Here is a 20,409-nt window from a genome sequence, read left to right on the forward strand (position 1 = left end):
CCAATTTGTTCACATCTTTCTTAAAAGTGTGGTGCCCCAAGCTAGACACATCACTCCAGCTGATACTTCACCAGTGCCAGGTGCACCGTAACAATTACCTCCTGTATCTTACATAGGATACTCTCTTGTTAATATTCCCCAGAATGGCCTTTTTCACAACAGCATCATATTGTTGGCTCATATTCAATTTGTGATCCACTCTAACTCCCAGATCTTTTCCAGCAGCCCTACCACTTAACCAGCTATTGCACAAGTACAAAATGGGCATTTGATTTTTCATCACTAAGTGGCGTACTTGGCACTTGTCGTCTTTGAATTTCATCTTGTTAATTTCAGACCAGTTCTCCAGTTTGTCAAGGTCATTTTAAATTCTAATCCTGTCCTCCAAAGTGCTGCTTCACACAACGCATAGTCAACCTGTGGAACTCATTGCCGTGCGATGTTGTGAAGGCCAAACCTATAACTAGGTCAGAAAAGAATTAGATAAGGTCATGGAGGATAGCTCCATTAATGGCTATTAGCCAAGATGGTCAGGGATTCACCTCCTGCTCTGGGTGTCCCTAAACCTCTGACTGCAAGAAGATAGGGCTGGATGACTGGGGATGGATCACCCAGTAATTGCCCTGTTCTGTTCATTCCCTCTGAAGCATCTGGCTACTGTCGGAAGACAGGGTACTGGACTAGCTGGACCATTGGTCTGACCCAGTATGGTCGTTCTTATGTTCTTGCAACCTCTCCCAACTTGGTATCATCCGCAGATTTTATAAGCATACTCTCCACTCTGTAATCCAAGTTGTTAATGAAAATGTTGAATGGTACCTGACCCAGGACCCACTAAATACGTTCTTCTAGTTGGACAGTGAACCAGTGATGACCACTCTTTGAGTATGCAAAAAGAAAAGGAGTACTTGTAGCACCTTAGAGACTAACAAATTTATTTGAGCATAAGCTTTTGTGAGCTACAGCGCACTTCAATGCTCAGATAAATTTGTTAGTCTCTAAGGTGCCACAAGTACTCCTTTTCTTTTTGCAAACACAGACTAACATGGCTGCTACTCTGAAACCTGTCATCTTTGAGTATGGTTTTTCAACCCATTGTGTACCCAGTAAATCTATCAAAGAAGGAAATTAGGTTGGTTTGGCATGATTTTTTCTTGACAAATCTATGTTGGGTAGGCTTTGTCACCCTATTATTCTCCAGGTGGTTACAAATTGATTATTAAATAAATTTATTCCAGTATCTCTCCAGGTATTGAAGTTAGGATGACTGAGCTATAATTCCTTGGGTCCTCTTTGTTCCCCTTTTTAAAGATAGGTCCTATGTTTGCCCTTCTCCAGTCCTCTGGGCCCTCATCTGTCTTCTATTAAAAAGATCACTAATGCTCCCGAGATGGCTTCAGTAAGTTCCTTACGTATCCATGGTGAATTTCATCAGCCTCTGCCAACTTGAATACATCCAACTTATCTAAACATTCTTTTAACCTGTTATTTCCCTATTCTGACTTGTGTTTCTTCCCCCTTGTTGTTCATAGTCATTGTGTTAAGCATCTGGTTATAATTTAACCTTTTTCGTGAAGACTGCACCAAAATAGGCATTAAACATCTCAGCCACCTTGGTGTCATCCATTATTAGCTCATTCCTCTCTAAATAGTGGACCTACACTTTCCTTTTGTCTTCCAGCTCTCCTGAACTATCTTAGATAGTTATATAGAAATATGTGGTGAAGGGCTGCTGTGAAGTTAAACTTACCCTAACAATTAGGTTCTGTAAAAATCAGTTTGGATAAAAACTGAGTTGTATAGATATGCCTCTGAGTTTTCCTCCCAGGGGAAAGTTTGTCTTTTAAAAGACAAAGGGAGGTGTTTTAGTGCTGTTTATCACCATAGTATCTGAGCCCGTCACAAACATTCCTTCAACCTCATGACACCCTTGCAATGTAGAGAAATGATACCCTATTTATTTTGTAGAGGGGGAGACTGAGGCAAGGAGAGGTTAAGTGGTCGCCCAGCAAGTCAGTGGCAGATCCAGGAAGCCAGACTCCTGAGTCCCAGTCCCGTAGGAAGCCTCCCCTACAGCATTTCCACCCAAACCCTGTGCGGCATTGTGCTAATGTGTGAGAACCAGAGAGTGAAAGTGACTAGCTTATTTTTGTCCCGTCTGAGAGAAAGTACCCAACAGTTCCATGAAAGCGAAATTAGATTTTTAAATATCACTTCTTATTTGTAACCTTGGCTGGGTGCCCTGTATTTTTAAAATATGACTTTTAACCTGACAGCTTGGCTGGCTTTTTCAGCCAAGTTTTTAGAAATACCTGTCACTGTTTTGCTCTTTCAGCTCAATGGCTGGGGTCAGTGTCTCTCTCAGGGACAGTTGACATTTTGCTGATATTTCATCAGACTTGGACCTACCATGGGGAATATAATTAAAGTGAGAAAGAAATAAAAGTAGTTGAAAGAGGATTTTGCCCTCCAATCTGATTGGTTACACCTGGCATGGTGACAGTGCCCACATTTCTGACTGGTGAACCAGCCAATCTCCCACGTAACTAACTGATGAACAGATTTCTCAGGAAAGTCATCAGTCACTGTATTAGAGCAACTAGTTCCTCCACTCCAAACTTCCAGGCAAACACCCTTTGTTGCTTCACAACACATAGAATGAGGAAGCTGCCCTGATGTATTTGCCGTGGCCTGCATGAGAGAGGGAGAACTAGGACCACAGCTTTTCCAAGTCAGGAAGGAAGGAACATCCACTGCAGCGATGAATGAATGAGTTCCACAGAAGTGCTGGTTTGTAATGAGAGGCCATAAGAGCTCTTGACAGGTTTCAAAGGTATCGCTCAATGCAAAGCTCAAGAGTCTGCTGATCACCCTGTACCAGCTCAATCCATCCAGGGATTTCCTAAAGTATGGTGGGAGGTCTGATTAATTAAAGCCAGTTCTTCACATGCTTGATCCCCAGCAGCTCCTAGCGTGACACCTATTGGGTGTTCAGAAGAGCTGACTTCTTTTGGAAATCTGGTCCTTTAATGCCTGTGAGCGTTGGGAGCTCCTCCGAAGTCCTGCTATAAAATGAACCTTGACTAAACACATCCTAATTCCACCAATGCTCCTTTTCCCTAGAAGTAGCAGCTGCGACTTCGGTTCTGATTTCCATCAGGGTAATGGGGCGTCTGATAAGCTCAGCCCTCAAGCAGACTCGCAGGAGCTGTGATTCACAGTCTCAGGGTCACTCAATGCCATTTTAGCAACTGCTGGAGTAACCCCCTTCCCAGAGGGTCATCTGCCAGCGGCAATGCTGTACTTAATATCACGATCAGTAGGATTACACACCCATCCCTTTGCCAGCAGACCAAAGCTAAGCCACACCACATGGGCAGAGCATCTCCCTGGAAGCTGGTCTACATGGGATGGGGAAGGAGGGGAAATCCCCTGGTTTAAAGGACTGGAAATCAAGAAGTTTGTATTTATCCTATGGGGAAAACAGAGCTGAAGTTGCAAGTGAGGAGAGTTCAGCTCTCTACAAGAAGGAGGAGGGTCTCATGGCTAAGGCATGGGATGTTTCCAGCTCTGCTACAAACCTGCTCTGTGATGGTGGGGCAAGTCACTTAACATTTCTGTGCCTCAAGTTCCCTGGATAACATCAGCTGCAGACGGAGATTATGAGGCACTGCTGTTTGTAAAGCTCTTTGATCTACGGGGAGGCAAGTTTCCATTAGAGGGGTGAAGGTTTGTCATTAATGTAATTGGGGAGGATGTGTTAGTTTTCTTTTTTTCCTGCCCCCTAAAGCTTTTAAGCTTTTTCTAGGCAGTGCCTTCCTCCCATCAGTCATCTCCTCCTCCTCCACGATGCGAGTGACAAGTGGTCTGTTGTGGGAATGTAGGCCTGGAGCATTATGGGTCATATGCTGAGTTAATTATTGTAGGGGCAGAAAAAAGGCGATATCGAAGGGATGCCACCTAATGATTTTCCTATTAGCTCCATCCCCAGACCGCAAGAGCCACTGCAGAGGTGTCATTTACCAAGGCAGCTTGCAACTGATTAGCCTGGATTTTCAGTTCTTCTCCAGAGAACGTGGGCTCTCATCGCAAGCCCTAACCTCCTAAATTGCCTCATGCAGGCGTCTACCTGGCCAGGTGAGCCGCTGACTGACAGGGCCTGGATTCAATCCCCTGTTATTTTCCACTCGTGTTTATGGCGAGAGAAGGATCCTTCTGAAAGCCTCTCCACGGTCCCTTCCCTTCGCCCTGTCTGCTTCCCCCCTGAGCCCTGGAGAAACTGGACGGGGGGTGATGTGCTGCTGCCCTTCGGAGCCCTCCTGCTGTTGATACGTAGGGTGTGAGGGGCTTTGTGCTTTTCCAAGTGGCAATTTCTCTCCTTGCTGCTCTGGGTTCTTCTTTCTCTCTGCTGGTTTGGGACCTGGTGTCATCTGATCTGGGCTTTGTCAATGTACAGCAGTGAGCAATCTGAGCAAGTGGCTGGGAACGGCAGGGACCAGAGAGTACCTGGGAGAGGGCCTGGTGCAGAGACTTAATTGGCTGGGCGGGAGAGGAAGGATGGAGTGGGATGCCCAAACCTTTCCTCCCCTTATGCTAGGAGTGGGGCAGCTACTCGTTGGGCCCCGGCTGCAGCAAATGTGCATTTGCAGTCGTCCTCTAATGAGGCTTGAGGAGGCTCTAGGTCTCACATACTCCATTTTCACAGGGGCAGCCTGGCTGCTCAGCCTGAGAGAGCATGGCGGGGGTCTCTGGGCACTGCCCCTATGTGTTAAAGACAAGGGAAGCTGCAGGTCCTGCGGTGGGATGCTGGGTCTGCATGGGCCTACCTGGGGCACGGAGAGCCCTTGCACACCCACTACCTGTCACACTTTGGACTCAACATTAGTAAAGTTTGTTGCATTCTAGTGGCAGGGGCCATTCATTCTTCAATCTACTTTCTCTGTGGAGGCCCTTGGCTCGTCTCAGGCTGGGAGCAGACTCCTGAGGGGGTGGTCTCCCTGCACCATGCTGTAAGCTGGACAACATGTTCTTCCACCTGAGCCCAGCCCCTACTGGTAAAATCGTGGGGTTGCTCCTTTCCAGCATCCCTGACAAAGCTCTGGCTGCAGATCATGAGGGCATCAGTGACAGCAGGGTAACATGCTGGCTGCCAGCTCAACGTGGCTGGATGCTGCTAACAACAGTTTGTGGGCAAGGACACGGGGGTAGGGGGGCTTAATACTAACCCTCTCCCCCATGCCCCTCTAGACACACCTCCCCTAGCTCTGCCTGGCACCACCCTTCCCTGAGCCCACTTTTGACCAGTCTGTCTCCAATCCCTGGGCCATTTTGGGCAGGAGTCCCAGCCTCTCGCCCTTTCATTGCCCGCCTCCTTTTGCTTGTCCCTGGGACACCCCTACTTGGTGGGAGGGGGAGCCAGAAGCAAACCCTGGATGAGCCTGTAGCCTTGAGATCAGGAATTGTGATTGCCCTGGGCATAGCCAAATCCAATGTGGTTCAGAGGCCACAAGCGAGTGAAGCCCTCAGGCCTGCTGCACTATAACCCTGTGGCAGCGCAGGCAACTGGGCAGATGGGCTCTCTCTCTTCATTCCCTTAATTAGATGCGTCATTTGTCTCGCTGCATTTTCCTCCCACTGAGCCCCTGTCAGGGAGACCTAATTGAGGCCTTCTCAGATGCTCACTGTGCACTAATGAACCGTTTATGCATCAGAGACTGACCACTCGGTGTTGCCTCCTGCCTGCCAGGCAGGGGAAAGTGAGTTAGGAGAAGGAGCCCAGGTAGCCTCCCTGAAATCAGCCTTCTTTTTGCCCCCCATCTGTTGGATCCACCTCACTGGTTATGCAGTAGATGGTGCTATGAGCAGGTAAGCTATCTCTCTGAGGTACTTATCTGGCCCCCAGCACTGTGATGTCCGAGCCCCTCATAGCCACTGGTGTATTTATCCTCATAGCATCCCTGGGAGGCAGGGCAGTGCTGTTATCCCCATTATACAGATGGGGAAGCTGAGGCCTATCTCCTCAAAGGGATTAGGAACCTAAGCACATTTGAAGGTCAGGGCCTCAGTAGGCTGACCAGATAGAGAGTGTGAAAACTTGGGACAGGGGCTCGGGGGTAATAGGTGCTAATATAAGAAAAAGCCCTGAATATCAGGACTGTCCCAATAAAATTGGGACATCTGATCATCCTAACCCTCAGTGCCTTGCCCAAGGTTCTGCAGGAAGTCTGGCAGAGCCAGGGTGTCCCAAGTCTTAGGCTCCTGCCCTAACCACTGGGCCATCCTTCCCCTCTGCCCAGCTAACAACAGGACATCCGTATCTGTGTCCCCTCAGCTCTATTCTGTTAACGAGGCGTGGCTTCCCGATCTCGGGTCTGATCAGTTCTAGTGAGTTAGTGGCAGGAGCTGGCCTAAAGCCCTGGCAGCCTTTCTGTCCTCACTGAACACGGCTAGTCCTATAGGAAAAGGGGAAGAGTCAATGGAGACTACACCAGATATGAGCCCCAGGAGATACAGGATGGGTTGAAGAGGATTGTAAGGGAGAATAGGAATGGAAAGAACTTGCAGCCAGAGGGAACAGGGGATAGACTAGAGAATAGCACTGTCACCAGGAAAAGGCAGGTCTATGTGATCGGGGACTCTTTATTGAGAAGAATAGACAGGCCTGTAACCAGAGCTGATCCAGAGAATAGAAGGGTGTGCTGTCTTCCAAATGCTAAGATACAGGATGTAGACCTGGGGTTGAAAAGGATCCTAAAGGGAGCAGGAAAGAATCCCCTAATTATCCTTCATGTGGGAACAAATGATACGGCTAGATACTCGCTGGAAAGTATTAAGGGATACTATGCTAAGCTGGGGAAGACGCTTAAGGAAATCAAGGCTCAGGTGATCTTTAGTGAGATTCTGCCTGTTCCTAGAGAAGGGCAACAAAGGTATGACAAGATTATGACTATCAACAGATGGCTTAGGCAGTGGTGCTATAAGGAGGCTTTGGGATGTATGGCCACTGGGAGGCATTCATGGACAGAGGACAGTTCTCTCGGGATGGTCTTCATCTGAGTAGGGAAGGAAATAGACTTCTAGGATGGAGGCTGGCACAACTGATTAAGAGAGCTTTAAACTAGGAATTTGGGGGAGATGGTTGGGAGATGTCCAGATAATCTCCACACCGGATTTTAGCATTGAGAGGGAAGAAAACGAAGTAAGCCGTGGGTAGGAGAATGTATATAAGGAGGAAGGACAGTGCGGATACCAGTCTAATAGGTTATACTGGCTGTAGAATGACTGTGCCTAATAGGGTACAAAATGTGAGCGAGGCCAAACAGCAAAAATTTAGATGTTTGTACACCAATGCGAGGAGCCTAGGTAACAAAATGGAGGAACTAGAGCTACTGGTGCAGGAAGTGAAACCAGATATTATAGGGATAACAGAAACATGATGGAATAGTAGCCATGACTGGACTACAGGTATTGAAGGGTATGTGCTGTTTAGGAAAGACAGAAATAAAGGTAAAGGTGGTGGAGTAGCATTGTATATCAATGATGAGGTAGAATGTAAAGAAATAAGAAGCGATGCAATGGATAAGACAGAATCCGTCTGGGCAAAAATTACATTGACGAAGAAAATTAGTAGAGCCTCCCCCGTGATAGTGCTTGGGGTGTGCTATAGACCACCGGGATCTAATTTGGATATGGATAGAGCCCTCTTTAATGTTTTTAATAAAGTAAATACTAAGAGAAACTGCGTGATCATGGGAGACTTTAACTTCCCAGATACAGACTGGAGGACCAGTGCTAGTAATAATAATAGGGCTCAGATTTTCATAGATGCGATAGCTGATGTATTCCTTCATCAAGTAGTTGCTGAACCGACTAGAGGGGATGCCACTTTAGATTTGGTTTTGGTGAGTAGTGAGGACCTCATAGAAGAAATGGTTGTAGGGGATAATCTTGGTTCAAGTGATCATGAGCTAATTCAGTTCAAACTGAACGGAAGGATTAACAAAAATAAATCTGCAACTAGGGTTTTTGATTTCAAAAGGGCTGACTTTCAAAAATTAAGGAAATTAGTTAGGGAAGTGGATTGGACTGAAGAATTTATGGATCTAAAGGTAGAGGAGGCCTGGGATTACTTTAAATCAAAGCTGCAGAAGCTATCGGAAGCCTGTATCCCAAAAAAGGGGAAAAAATTCATAGGCAGGAGTTGTAGACCAAGATGGATGAGCAAGCATCTTAGAGAGGTGATTAAGAAGAAGCAGAAAGCATACAGGGAGTGGAAGATGGGAGGGATCAGCAAGGAAAGCTACCTTATTGAGGTCAGAACATTCAGGGATAAAGTGAGACAGGCTAAAAGTCGAGTAGAGTTGGACCTTGCAAAGGGAATTAAAACCAATAGTAAAAGGTTCTATAGCCATATAAATAAGAAGAAAACTAAGAAGAAGTGGGGCCACTAAACACTGAGGGTGGAGTGGAGGTTAAAGATAATCTAGGCATGGCCCAATATCTAAACAAATACTTAGCCTCAGTCTTTAATAAGGCTAAAGAGGATCTTGGGGATAATGGTAGCATGACAAATGGGAATGAAGATATGGAGGTAGATATGACTATAACTGAGGTAGAAGTGAAACTCAAACAGCTTAATGGGACTAAATCGGGGGGCCTAGATAATCTTCATCCAAGAATATTAAAGGAATTGGCACCCAAAATTGCAAGCCCATTAGCAAGAATTTTTAATGAATCTGTAAACTCAGGAATTGCACAGTATGATTGGAGAATTGCTAATATAGTTCCTATTTTTAAGAAAGGAAAAAAAAGTGATCCGAGTAACTACAGGCCTGTTAGTTTGACATCTGTAGTATGCAAGGTCTTGGAAAAAAATTTGAAGGAGAAAGTAGTTAAGGACATTGAAGTCAATGGTAAATGGGACAAAATATAACATGGTTTTACAAAAGATAGATCGTGCCAAACCAACCTGATCTCCTTCTTTGAGAAAGTAACAGATTTTTTAGATAAAGGAAACTCGCAGTGGATCTAATTTACCTAGATTTCAGTAAGGCATTTGATACCGTGCCACATAGGGAATTATTAGTTAAATTGGAAAAGATGGGGATCAATATGAACATTGAAAGGTGGATAAGGAATTGGTTAAAGGGGAGACTACAACGGGTCCTACTGAAAGGTGAACTGTCAGGCTGGAGGGAGGTTACCAGTGGAGTTCCTCAGGGATCAGTTTGGGGACTAATCTTATTTAATCTTTTTATTACTGACCTCGACACAAAAAGTGGGAGCGTGCTAATAAAGTTTACAGATGATACAAAGTTGGGAGGTATTGCCAATTTAGAGAAGGACCGGGATATCATACAGGAGGATTTGGATGACCTTGTAAACTGGAGTAATAGTAATAGGATGAAATTTAATAGTGAGAAGTATAAGGTTATGCATTTAGGGATTAATAACAAGAATTTTAGTTATAAGCTGGGGACACATCAATTAGAAGTAACGGAGGAGGAAAAGGACCTTGGAGTATTGGTTGATCATAGGATGACTATGAGCTGCCAAAGTGATATGGCTGTGAAAAAAGCTAATGCAGTCTTGGGATGCATCAGGAGAGGCATTTCCAGTAGGGATAAGGAGGTTTTAGTACCGTTATACAAGGCACAGGTGAGACCTCACCTGGAATACTGTGTGCAGTTCTGGTCTCCCATGTTTAAAAAGGATGAATTCAAACTGGAACGGGTACAGAGAAGGGCTACTAGGATGATCCGAGGAATGGAAAACTTGTCTTATGAAAGGAGATTCAAGGAGCTTGGCTTGTTTAGACTAAATAAAAGAAGGTTGAGGGGAGATATGATTGCTCTCTATACATATATCAGAGGGATAAATACCAGAGAGGGAGAGGAATTATTTAAACTCAGTACCAATGTGGATACAAGAACAAATGGATATAAACTAGCCACCAGGAAGTTTAGACTTGAAATTAGACAAAGGTTTCTAACCATCAGAGGAGTGAAGCTTTGGAATAGCCTTCCAAGGGAAGCAGTGGGGGCAAAAGATCTATCTGGCTTTAAGAGTAAACTCGGTAAGTTTTTGGAGGAGATGGTATGATGGGATAACTTGATTTTGGTAATTAATTGATCTTTAAATATTCATAGTAAGTAGGCCTAATCCCCTGTGATGGGGTATTAGATGGGTGGGATCTGAGTTACCCAAGAAAGAATTTTCTGTAGTATCTGGCTGGTGAATCTTGCCCATATGCTCAGGGTTTAGCTGATTGCCATATTTGGGGTCGGGAAGGAATTTTCCTCCAGGGCAGATTGGAAGAGTCCCTGGAGGTTTTTCGCCTTCCTCTGTAGCATGGGGCACAGGTCACTTAATGGAGGATTCTCTGCTCTTTGAAGTCTTTAAACCACGATTTGAGGACTTCAATAGCTCAGACATAAGTGAGGTTTTTCGCAGGAGTGGGTGAGTGAGATTCTGTGGCCTGCGTTGTGCAGGAGGTCAGTCTAGATGATCAGAATGGTCCCTTCTGACCTTAGTATCTATGAATCTATGAACATGTACAGCCTGGGCAGTAGCGGGTGTGCCACACCCCCAGCAGGGCATGCTTCATGCCCCATTCTGAAGGAGCCATGGCTTTGCGGGAGAGGGGACTCCAGTCTCCCAGGTGCACTTAACCCTGGGCCTCTCTGCTGAGGCAGCAAACAGTAGGGTCTGTGAGTTCCAGTTGGGGTAACGGATTTTGTGCTGCGAACCTCCTGTCTGCTGGGATGTTGGCTGAAGTCCACCAGCTCATTTCATGGAAGGCCACCCAACAGCTATCAGGTGGTGCCATTTTAGTCCCTAGATTTGAAGCAATAACCTAACGGTGCAAGGGAACCGTATCCCATTCCCAGCCAGGGCCCTGCTATTGGACAGTCTCTATTTTAGCTTCACACACAGTAAGCCTGTTCCTGGAATGGATGAGTACCACCATCCATCCTGGTCTATCACCCTGTCCTTCCCTGGTACTCTGAGTGGGGCTTCATTCTGTTAACAGGTTCGTTCCTTGCTTTCCCTGGGATTTGCTGTCTTGGTGTGAGAAGTATGGTTTAATATATCCTCCTCTAACAGGGAGTCTCTTAGGAGGGCATTGGGCAGGTCCCCTCTTTCCTGGAAAGCCACAGGGGCTGCAGACTGTACATTGGGAGCTGCAGTACCTGGATGTAGTCTACAAAGGCAGAGATGCAGGTAACATAGCAGCAAATTTGTGATTACACAGAAAACTCTATGGTGAGGTTGCTATGCGGTTGTGGTGGTTCCCAATCAGCAATGTCTTAGAAGGGCTTTCAGACACAGATGTTCCCCCTCCAGCCAGACTCTGTCTTAGGACAGATGCTGACTATCTTCTTGTTGGGTACGTGGTTGCTGTTTGCTCTTACAAAGTCAGAAGTGTCCCGTGGATCATTGGTATCCTGCTGACTGAGCTGTCACATGTACAGGCAAAATCCTCCAAGCTTAGCAGATCAACAAGCCAGCTGTTTTCTACAGTGAGGGGTCTGGCTGTAGGTTTCCATAGTTCTCTGACTGCTGACAAGGAAAGGCATCACCCTGTCTGTGGGTCTCTGTGACCCCCGGCCAAACTGTGGCTGAGGAGAGGGATCGCTCTGCCTGTAGGTCTCCATAGCTCTGAGTCTGCTGACCCTCTTTTTGCCCATGGTCCATTACTACCTGGGTCAGAGCAGTCACTGGGCCTGGCTGAAACTCATGGCTGTGAACCTGCTGCTCCTCTCTAAAGCTTCTTTGAAGATTGAGGCCAAGGAACTTCTCTGGAGGATCTATGCTTGGGGTTTTTTTGGTCCTCTTTATATTTTCTTTAAAGCTCAGAGTCATTCTAATGCTCTAGAATTTCATGCACTTTACAGAGCAAGAAGTTGTAGCAACACCTGTGTCATGAATCCTTAGCAGGCTGCACTCCGTGTATTAGTCTGTCTGCTTGTTGTCTTAAGCACAGTGAAACAAATCTGCTCGAGAAAGGGAATATCAACAAGCCACTTAATAATCAACTTGATTTTAGAATAACAGTGACCACCCAGCACCCAGGGTCTTTTTCCCACTAATACTAATGGGCCTGATCCAAAGCCCATTTCAGGCTTTCCATCCGTTTCAGTGGGTGTTGGGTCCTGCTCTTTACTCAGTTGTTATCTGCCTATGGAGTATATCAAATTATTTAATGAACTAAGGGCTCCATCCTACAGACCATAGGGAGGCAAAATACCTATTTAAATCAATAGGCCATAGTCTGCTCTGTTACCCAGTGTAAACCCAGAGTAAATCAATCGAAAGTGATGGACTTACTCCAGATTTACATTGATCAGGATCTGGCCCCCTGCGTAAGTTGCCTGAGGCCCCAGTTCTGTGATAAACTCCTCAAGGGTGGGCCCTGCACAAATTCAGAGGTTAATGCAGCTGCACCCAAGCACGGGAATGATACTGCTGAGAGTTCACAACAGGATTGGGCCCTGATTAAATGATTTCAGGATCAGAGCCATAATTATTTCCTCACTGAGCACCCTGCATGAGGGGGCAAAGGCTAAAGTGCAAATCACTTGCTCGCTCTCCGCTCTTAAAAAGAATATATTGCTTCTCTGCTGTTAAAATGAATTAATCTGGCACTTTAAAAAATGTGACTAAATCCAATAAATGAAGACAGGTTACAAAATGCCACATGGAATGATACATATTTCTTTCTTTTTATACACATTTTTCAACTATTTGGGGAAAAAAAGTTACACTGCTCGACTCCTTTCATTTAGTTACATAAATAAAATTTTTATAAATATCTCTTTATAAACAATATATAAATAGCTTTACAACATAAATACATTTATGCATGACATGGATTTTCAAACAGCAATGTTATACAGCTGGCTTCATCAGTCTTTTGGAAAAGCACTGTCCTTTGTCCTGGTGATGTTTGTATAGAATATGATAGAGAGAATTTTTTAATCTTAAAAAAATAAGAAAACCGAAACAGCTGGTGCCATGACTCCTCGTACCGAAAAGAAAAACACAACCACGTCGTCTGTCCCATTTCCGGTGTTCTCTGCTCCTCTAGGTGTCGGTTGGGGAGTGGCCAGACATGACCATGGGGGGGGGAAATGTATTCAAAGCCCTGAAACAAACAAGAACAGGAAAATGCCCATTAGTATTTCCTTTGTGGACAGCTTCCCATCAGCACATAGTGCCCCCCCCCATAACAGTCCCAAGCGATGTTGGCATTGGGAAGTCAATGGGAGTAGGGGCTACCCTATTGGCGGGATCAGGCCCCAAGCGTGCCATCTGCCTGCCCTAGCGCTGCCCACCAGCTTTCCTGCTGGTAGCACTTAAAGGCTGAATCCTGAGTTGCTGCCAGCAGCTGTGCTGACTCCAGTTGGAGTTTTCCAAAAAGAAAAGCCGTACAAGGCCCTGCAGATTGGAGCTGTCAGTTATCTATACAGCCGCGTTGCTGTGTGCCTGGTGCTGAGCTAGTCCTTCCCACCTGCAAAGAGCTTTACAGACCCTAAGGGGCTGCATCTAGCAGCTAAATCAGTGTGCACAGGAAGGCCTCTGCACAGAGCTCCCACCACCACTCAGAGCTGGTGGCATAGATCTGGCCTATGGCAGAGATCTGGCCCATGGTATGTTGCTGGGTCTTGTCGCCAGGCTCATGCCCTGTGTTCTCAGGCTGTGCTGCTGGGGCAGCAGAGCAGGCCCCTTGATGTGCAGCTATAAAAGAATTTTCTCTCTCGGAAGAATTTGGTACAAATGTACATTTCAGAGCTCCAGGTATGGGGTTTTCTTTCCCAAGTCCTGATCTGGGCTGCTCCCTGCCTGGATAATCCCTTTAGATCACTCTCCGGGCAACAGCAGGTGGTGGGACAACAAGAGCCGAGACCCTATTGCTGTTTCTTATGTGCGGACCCACTAGCAAGCATAAAAGTCGCTGGTGTCTGATGTTTAGGCACACACAGACATATACACCTGGCTGCTCAAGTTCAGACTTCAAAATGCCTGTTTGAAATTGAGTGTCTCTGATTTCTTGTGTTAGGGCTGAATCTCTATATTCTTCCATTTGCCTTGTTTTGCAAACGGCCATGGCCTATGGGGCAGATCCTTAGCAGATGCAAATAGGTCATGCTTCATTGATTTCAAGAGAACTATGCCAATTTAGACCAGAGGAGGATCTGTGCCCAACTAGATTATTGCAGGAACTTAGCCTATTGTGTTTGTGTGTAAAGTGCCTGACACACCTGTGGCCCTGCAGAAAGAAATAACTCGTGGCTTGGATTGCAAACAAGAGTGACCCCAAATGCTTAGTGTACCTGCACGTTGCCTGCTTAAAGAACCAGAGCCAGAATCAGAGCCCTCGGAGGCTGCTTAGGGAACATACAGTATACCCACACAGTCAGCCAGCAGTCAGGAAACCACTAGTATCCCAAAGGCTGTCCTGTTATTGCTGATTAATGTGGTCATTGCTTGAAAGTGAAAATTCTGTTTCACATCGGACCTGGGAAATGTTTACAATACAACTTTGCCTGGAGACTTTTCACAGTCTAATACCTGACCAAATACAAAGGATGGGCTGGCAAAGGGATCTCTCAGGAGCTGTGTAAATGAACTGGAGAAGACTCATAAATGTAAAACGAATGTTTCAAAATAAATGAATGGGAATATGGCGTAGAGCAAACCCTTCAGCCAAGGCATCATTCACTCTCCTAAGCTACAGAAAATATCTTGCTATGCTTCCGAGCCCCCTAGGCCTTTGTTTGGAGCACACGCTGGGTGAGTAATGTCTTTTATTGGATCAGCTTCTGCTGGTGAAAGAGACGAACTTTGGAACTTACACAGAGCTCATGGAGCACACGGCATTTATGCAAGACACCTGTGACTCTGCAGCTATACTTAGAAGCGAACTCTGTTAGTTTCCATGGACTCCTCAAGGGTCAAATTTAAACAGAAAAGAAGCCTGGGGAAATCTCTACTTAACTGTCTAGGAGGCATTTATCAATGGCAGGGTTTTGATACATAGATGTGGTTAAGAGCTCACACAGTGAGGTTGCTGAAGGGAGGGCGGGGATTATACGGTGTAGTTTTCTAGGATTGTAAAGCATCAATACCATCTTCTGATTTTCTGCTCTTACTACAAGAGGGCATGGCATATAAGCAAATACCAGGCATAGGACTTAATCTGTACAGTTCACAGACTAATGAACTGTCCAATTAGTACCAGTCCTGCCAGACAGCATCCCCTCCTTGGGAATCTATATCTATACAGTGCACAGTCCCCCTGGTGCCTGCTGTGAACACCCTGACAAAGCTACAGTAACGTATCCCACAGCAGCGGACCCAACCGTGGCAGTAACGCTGATAGACACTGTCATGGCTGGACCATCCCTGCAGTATTTTGGTTGTTAAATCAGGGCAGGTGCAGCGATTCCAAGCAATAGACATTGTTGCTATGTACTGTACATACAGTAGATTAGCAGGCATGTATGTGTGTGTATATATAATCTTCCAAGTTTGTGCCAAATCTTTAGAACAGTAGCAGTGCTAATTATAATTACCCATTGCCTCCAATTTAGGAGTAAACAGGTGCAAGCCAAATCTGGGGGAGGTTGCATGGAAAAGTGGCCAGTCCCATAAATTTGGGACCCGGTGTCCTTTGAAATCTGAGGAATTTATCAGTATATATTACAGTCCCACGCACCCCAAAATAAAAGGATCGACAAGCACACCTAAGCTACATGGCCAAGTACATGAATGTCTGCTCTCCACTATGCAGGAGTAATTCCACGGAAGCCAATGGCGTTATACCAGAGGGAGCACAGAATCAGAAACCTGGGACAGCACAAATGTCGTTTCATGCCTTCAGGCTGCCTCCCTCTTGGACACAGAGAGAGAGAGTCTTGTCTAAAATCCATGTTCTGCTGTCTGGGCTCACCCAGGACAGATTAAATCAACAGCCTCACCAGAAGAGGGAGCACCCTGTGCTTACCTCCACGGAGGGTTGGCGCTGGAAAGGCATGTCCTAACCACGGTATGACTCTGCGCTCATTACAACGGCACCCAGCCCCATAGCACCCCCAACCACCCAGTGGCAGTGATGGTAAGTGAATGCCCAGGAGCATTAAGCTGGAGGTAGGCAACACACCTAAAAGAAGAACAAGAAATTGGGCAGACCGGGCAATACCCTTCTTAAAAAGACAGCTGCATGCAGCAGCCCCAGCCTCAAGCACTACTGTCGTGCGACTGTAGGCGAACTCGGTCTCCCTAACATGCTCATAGTTCCAAGCGTCTAGATGCCACTATGATGGGCGCTAAAAAACACACTAGAACAGGCAAAGAAGGGAACGTGTACAGTTGAACAGTCACATCTTGACTCATACTAAGGTGTCAAAGAGGCAGGACTTCAGCTAAGCTGCCCTTTGAGCAGCCTGGTCTTCAATCTGGGACTTTGATCCCTGGCACGTTTTGGGGTGGGGGTGGGGGCATTCTGTACAAATTGAAAAAAAGTGTTTTTACTCTCCCAGCTATTTTCTAGTTTGTCGTCTCAGCTCTTATTTTTTTGCTTCTCTGCAGAGACCAGTAGTTCAGGTGAACCCAACTGAATTGTGTAACGTGCCCCCCAGCCATGCTCGGACCTTAGAGAGAGGGGGCTGCCTGCAGAGACGAGCACGGATGCTATGGGGATGGGTGTATGGCAAACACCTTTAATAGTTCCAAGCAGATGAGGCTGTAGCTTGATCCTACTGGCCTTGCCAGATCAAACCCAGGCATCACACACTGGAATCTGGAGTTTCCCTAGCCTGCTCATCCCTACTGAATATAAGGGTGACTGCAATCCGCTGTGTGGCCTCTGGGCCTTATTTTACCCTGCCCCATTGTGCATCCTGCTGGTTCCCACCACCCTGCCCCAGCGGTGGCTCCATTTCTGCCATGGGAGAGACACTCCCTGTATTGATAAAGGGTCCAGGCCTGAAGCCCTTCCCAGAGGATTCAGTGCTCTGGGGTGTCCCTACACCTCTGAGGGCCAGAAGGTGGGACTGCCTCACTCCAGGGCTCTGATCTCTGCATTCCCTCTGAAGCATCTGGCCCGTAAGAGCCAGGTCACTGGTCTGGCTGGACCCTTGGTCTGAGCCAGTCTTGGTCTGAAAAAAAGAAAAGGAGTACTTGTGCACCTTAGAGACTAACAAATTTATTTGAGCATAAGCTTTCCTGAGCTACAGCTCACTTCATCCGATTTCCACTGAATGCATCCGATGAAGTGAGCTGTAGCTCACGAAAGCTTCTGCTCAAATAAATTTGTTGGTCTCTAAGGTGCCACAAGTCCTCCTTTTCTTTTTTGCGAATACAGACTAACAGGGCTGCTACTCTGAAACCAGTCTTGGTCTGGTGGCTTTGGCCGGCCCAGGGCGGGGCAGACAGTCAGGGGGGTCGGGACTGGGGCAGTCAGAGGCTATGGGGCGGGGAGGCAGCGAGCCCCAGAGGGCCCGGGGGGCTGCAGGGACCCCGCGCCCCCGCGCGTGGCAGGTGCACGGGGGCGCGGCTGCAGGGGGCACTCACCGCCGCCAGGGGTCGCCGCTCTAGCAGCCCAGGCCGCTCATGGAGCCGATCCGGTCCAGCTTGAGGCCGAAGCAGCCCTTGGACAGGCCCTTCTTGCTGACGCCCTTGTGCCGCCGCGTGCCGGGGTAGTCGCGCAGCAGCCGGGCCCAGGCGGCCCGGGACTTGGTGTCCACGCGCAGCTCCCGCAGCAGCCGCGAGTCCGAGCCCCGGCCGCGGCCGCCGCCTCCGCCGCCCGCCGTCTCCCCTCGCTCGCGGCCCGCGGCCGGGCTCTCCGTCAGCTCGTGTCCCGGCGTGCTCCGGGGGGGCTGCAGGGCAGAGCGCAGGGGCAGGATGCCGTGAAAGCAGCACAGACCCCCCCCGAGCCCCGGTTCCAAGCCCCCCCCCCAGAGCCCGTCCCGAGCCCCCCGGTTCCAACCCCCCGAGCCCCACGGCCCCGGTTCCAACCTCTCCCCAGAGCCCCCCCCGAACCCCCCGGTTCCAACCCCCCGAGCCCCACGGCCCCGGTTCCAACCTCTCCCCAGAGCCCCCCCCCGAACCCCCCGGTTCCAACCCCCCCCCAGAGCCCCGGTTCCAACCCCCCGAGCCCCACGGCCCCGGTTCCAACCTCTCCCCAGAGCCCCCCCCCGAGCCCCCCGGTTCCAACCCCCCGAGCCCCGGTTCCAACCCCCCGAGCCCCACGGCCCCGGTTCCAACCCCTCCCCAGAGCCCCCCCCGAGCCCCCCGGTTCCAACCCCCCGAGCCCCACGGCCCCGGTTCCAACCTCTCCCCAGAGCCCCCCCCGAACCCCCCGGTTCCAACCCCCCCCAGAGCCCCGGTTCCAACCCCCCGAGCCCCACGGCCCCGGTTCCAACCTCTCCCCAGAGCCCCCCCCCGAGCCCCCCGGTTCCAACCCCCCGAGCCCCGGTTCCAACCCCCCGAGCCCCACGGCCCCGGTTCCAACCTCTCCCCAGAGCCCCCCCCGAGCCCCCCGGTTCCAACCCCCCGAGCCCCGGTTCCAACCCCCCGAGCCCCGGTTCCAACCCCTCCCCAGAGCCCCCCCCCGAGCCCCCCGGTTCCAACCCCCCGAGCCCCACGGCCCCGGTTCCAACCTCTCCCCAGAGCCCCCCCCGAGCCTCCCGGTTCCAACCCCCCGAGCCCCGGTTCCAACGCCCTGAGCCCAACCCGGCCCCGATTCCAACCCCCCGAACCCGTCCCGAGCCCCACGGCCCAGATTCCGGCCCCGATTCCAACCCCTGAGCCCCTCGGTTCCAACCCCCGCGCCCGCCCCGGTTCCAACCCCCCGAGCCCGCCCCGAGCCCCACGGCCCCGGTTCCAACCCCCCGAGCCCAACCCGGCCCCGATTCCAGCCCCAGGGACCCCCCCCCAGTTCCCAGAGCCGGGAAACGCGGCGCTAGGGGACTCGGTGGGGCCCCCCGCCGGCTTGCGCGCTCCCCGGGAGCCCGGTTTTCTCGGGCATCTCCCCGCCCATCCGCAGGTTGGTGCAGCTGGAGCCGGTGCCCCCTCCCCGAGCTTTTCCCTTGCGCCCGAGTCCCGCCCCGTCGGGTCCCAGCCCCCTGCAGGCTGCTGCTGCCTCCTGCAATCTGCACCGCGGGCCCCGTTCTGCACCTGCCGCCCGCCCCCGACAACCCCGGCCCGGCGGCTGGACAGTGACACCCCGCGGGTCAGGGCTCAAAACGGGGGACTCGCGGCTCAGGGAGGGGCGGCTCCGCGCCCAGCCCCCTGTCCCTCAGCACCAGGGGGCTGGAAAGCAGAGTTCAGCCCTGCCACCGCCGATGTCCCAGAGCCCGGGGCTCCTTGCCCGGGGGACACGCAGGGAGACCCAGCAGCGCCAAAAGGGTTACGGGGGGGAGCTCCAGAGAGTGGGAGGCTGCAGCGGGATGGGGAGGGGGGCGGCTGGGGATGCGGGGCTGGGATGGGGGAGATCTGCCCCCTCCTTACCCAGAGGCCCTAGCAGCGGAGAAGCACCAAGCAGGGCTAAGGGGGCAAAGGAGCCACCCCCTCCCCCGTTGTCAAAGTTCCCCTAACTCCTCGCCTCTCCCTCCGCGGGATCCCCCCGCAGCGCGGTGGGGAGGCGGGGCCCCTGTCCCGTCCCTGCCCGGAGCAGCCCCCCGCTTACCTTCTGCTGGGGCTGAGCCGCCGGTCTCGCCTCCAGCCTGACAGACAGCAGAGCCAGTGAAAGTCCGCAAGCCAGGAAGTGTGAGATCCGCATCCTGGGGGGCAGGGCCCGGGGGGCTCGGAGGTCGCCGCGGCCCCGCTGGGAGAGGGAGTCACCGCAAAACCCGGGCCAAAGTTCCGCGCTGCGAGTCGGTCCCGGCTGCCTCCTCGCAAGTGCGGAGCTGGCGCTCGGGGCTTCTCCTTCATTCATTTATAACCCAACCTGCCCGGTGATGTCATCGGCGCAGCCAGGTCCAATCCAGCCCCCTGCTAAACAATAGCAGGAATCTCGGCTCGGTCTCCCTTGGCAGGAACAAATGACACATGGGGGGGGGGGGCTCGGTTTTTCGGGCAGAATTGGCCTTTCAGAAAGTAACTCTCCCTCCCTCCCTCCCGCAGCCCTTTCCATTGGGATCCTGGGGGCTCAGATCCCTTGGGCAGGCAGCATTGGGATTGCATTAAGGGGGGGAGGGTTTGGGGGGGGTCACGGCTGCCTGTGCGAGCCGCGGCGCTTGCGGGCTTGGAGCGCAGCCGGGCGCTGAGCGGAGAACTGGGGCAGACCCGACGGGGGAGCCCAAAGGGTCAGGTCAGCCGCTGGCCAGCCCCAGCCCCCAGCCCGCTCCCGGGGAAGGCCAGCCTGGCGCGAGCAATCTGCTTCTCATTTGGAGCTTTTCATTT

General features: G+C 50.2%; 1 protein-coding gene across 1 annotated transcript; it reads right to left on the reverse strand.

The window, feature by feature from the left end:
- Positions 1-10,440: 10,440 nt before the first annotated feature.
- Positions 10,441-19,914, reverse strand: NPPC (natriuretic peptide C). Its single transcript, XM_038416326.2, has 3 exons — positions 19,694-19,914; positions 17,578-17,882; positions 10,441-13,147 (listed from the first exon to the last, which is right to left on the reverse strand). The coding sequence occupies exons 1-2, from the start codon at positions 19,784-19,786 to the stop codon at positions 17,598-17,600; spliced, it is 378 nt and encodes a 125-aa protein (XP_038272254.1). The 5' UTR covers positions 19,787-19,914; the 3' UTR covers positions 10,441-13,147; positions 17,578-17,597.
- Between the last annotated feature and the right edge of the window lie 495 nt (positions 19,915-20,409).

Source organism: Dermochelys coriacea, chromosome 9, assembly GCF_009764565.3.
Source record: "Dermochelys coriacea isolate rDerCor1 chromosome 9, rDerCor1.pri.v4, whole genome shotgun sequence".
Classification (NCBI taxonomy): domain Eukaryota; kingdom Metazoa; phylum Chordata; order Testudines; family Dermochelyidae; genus Dermochelys; species Dermochelys coriacea.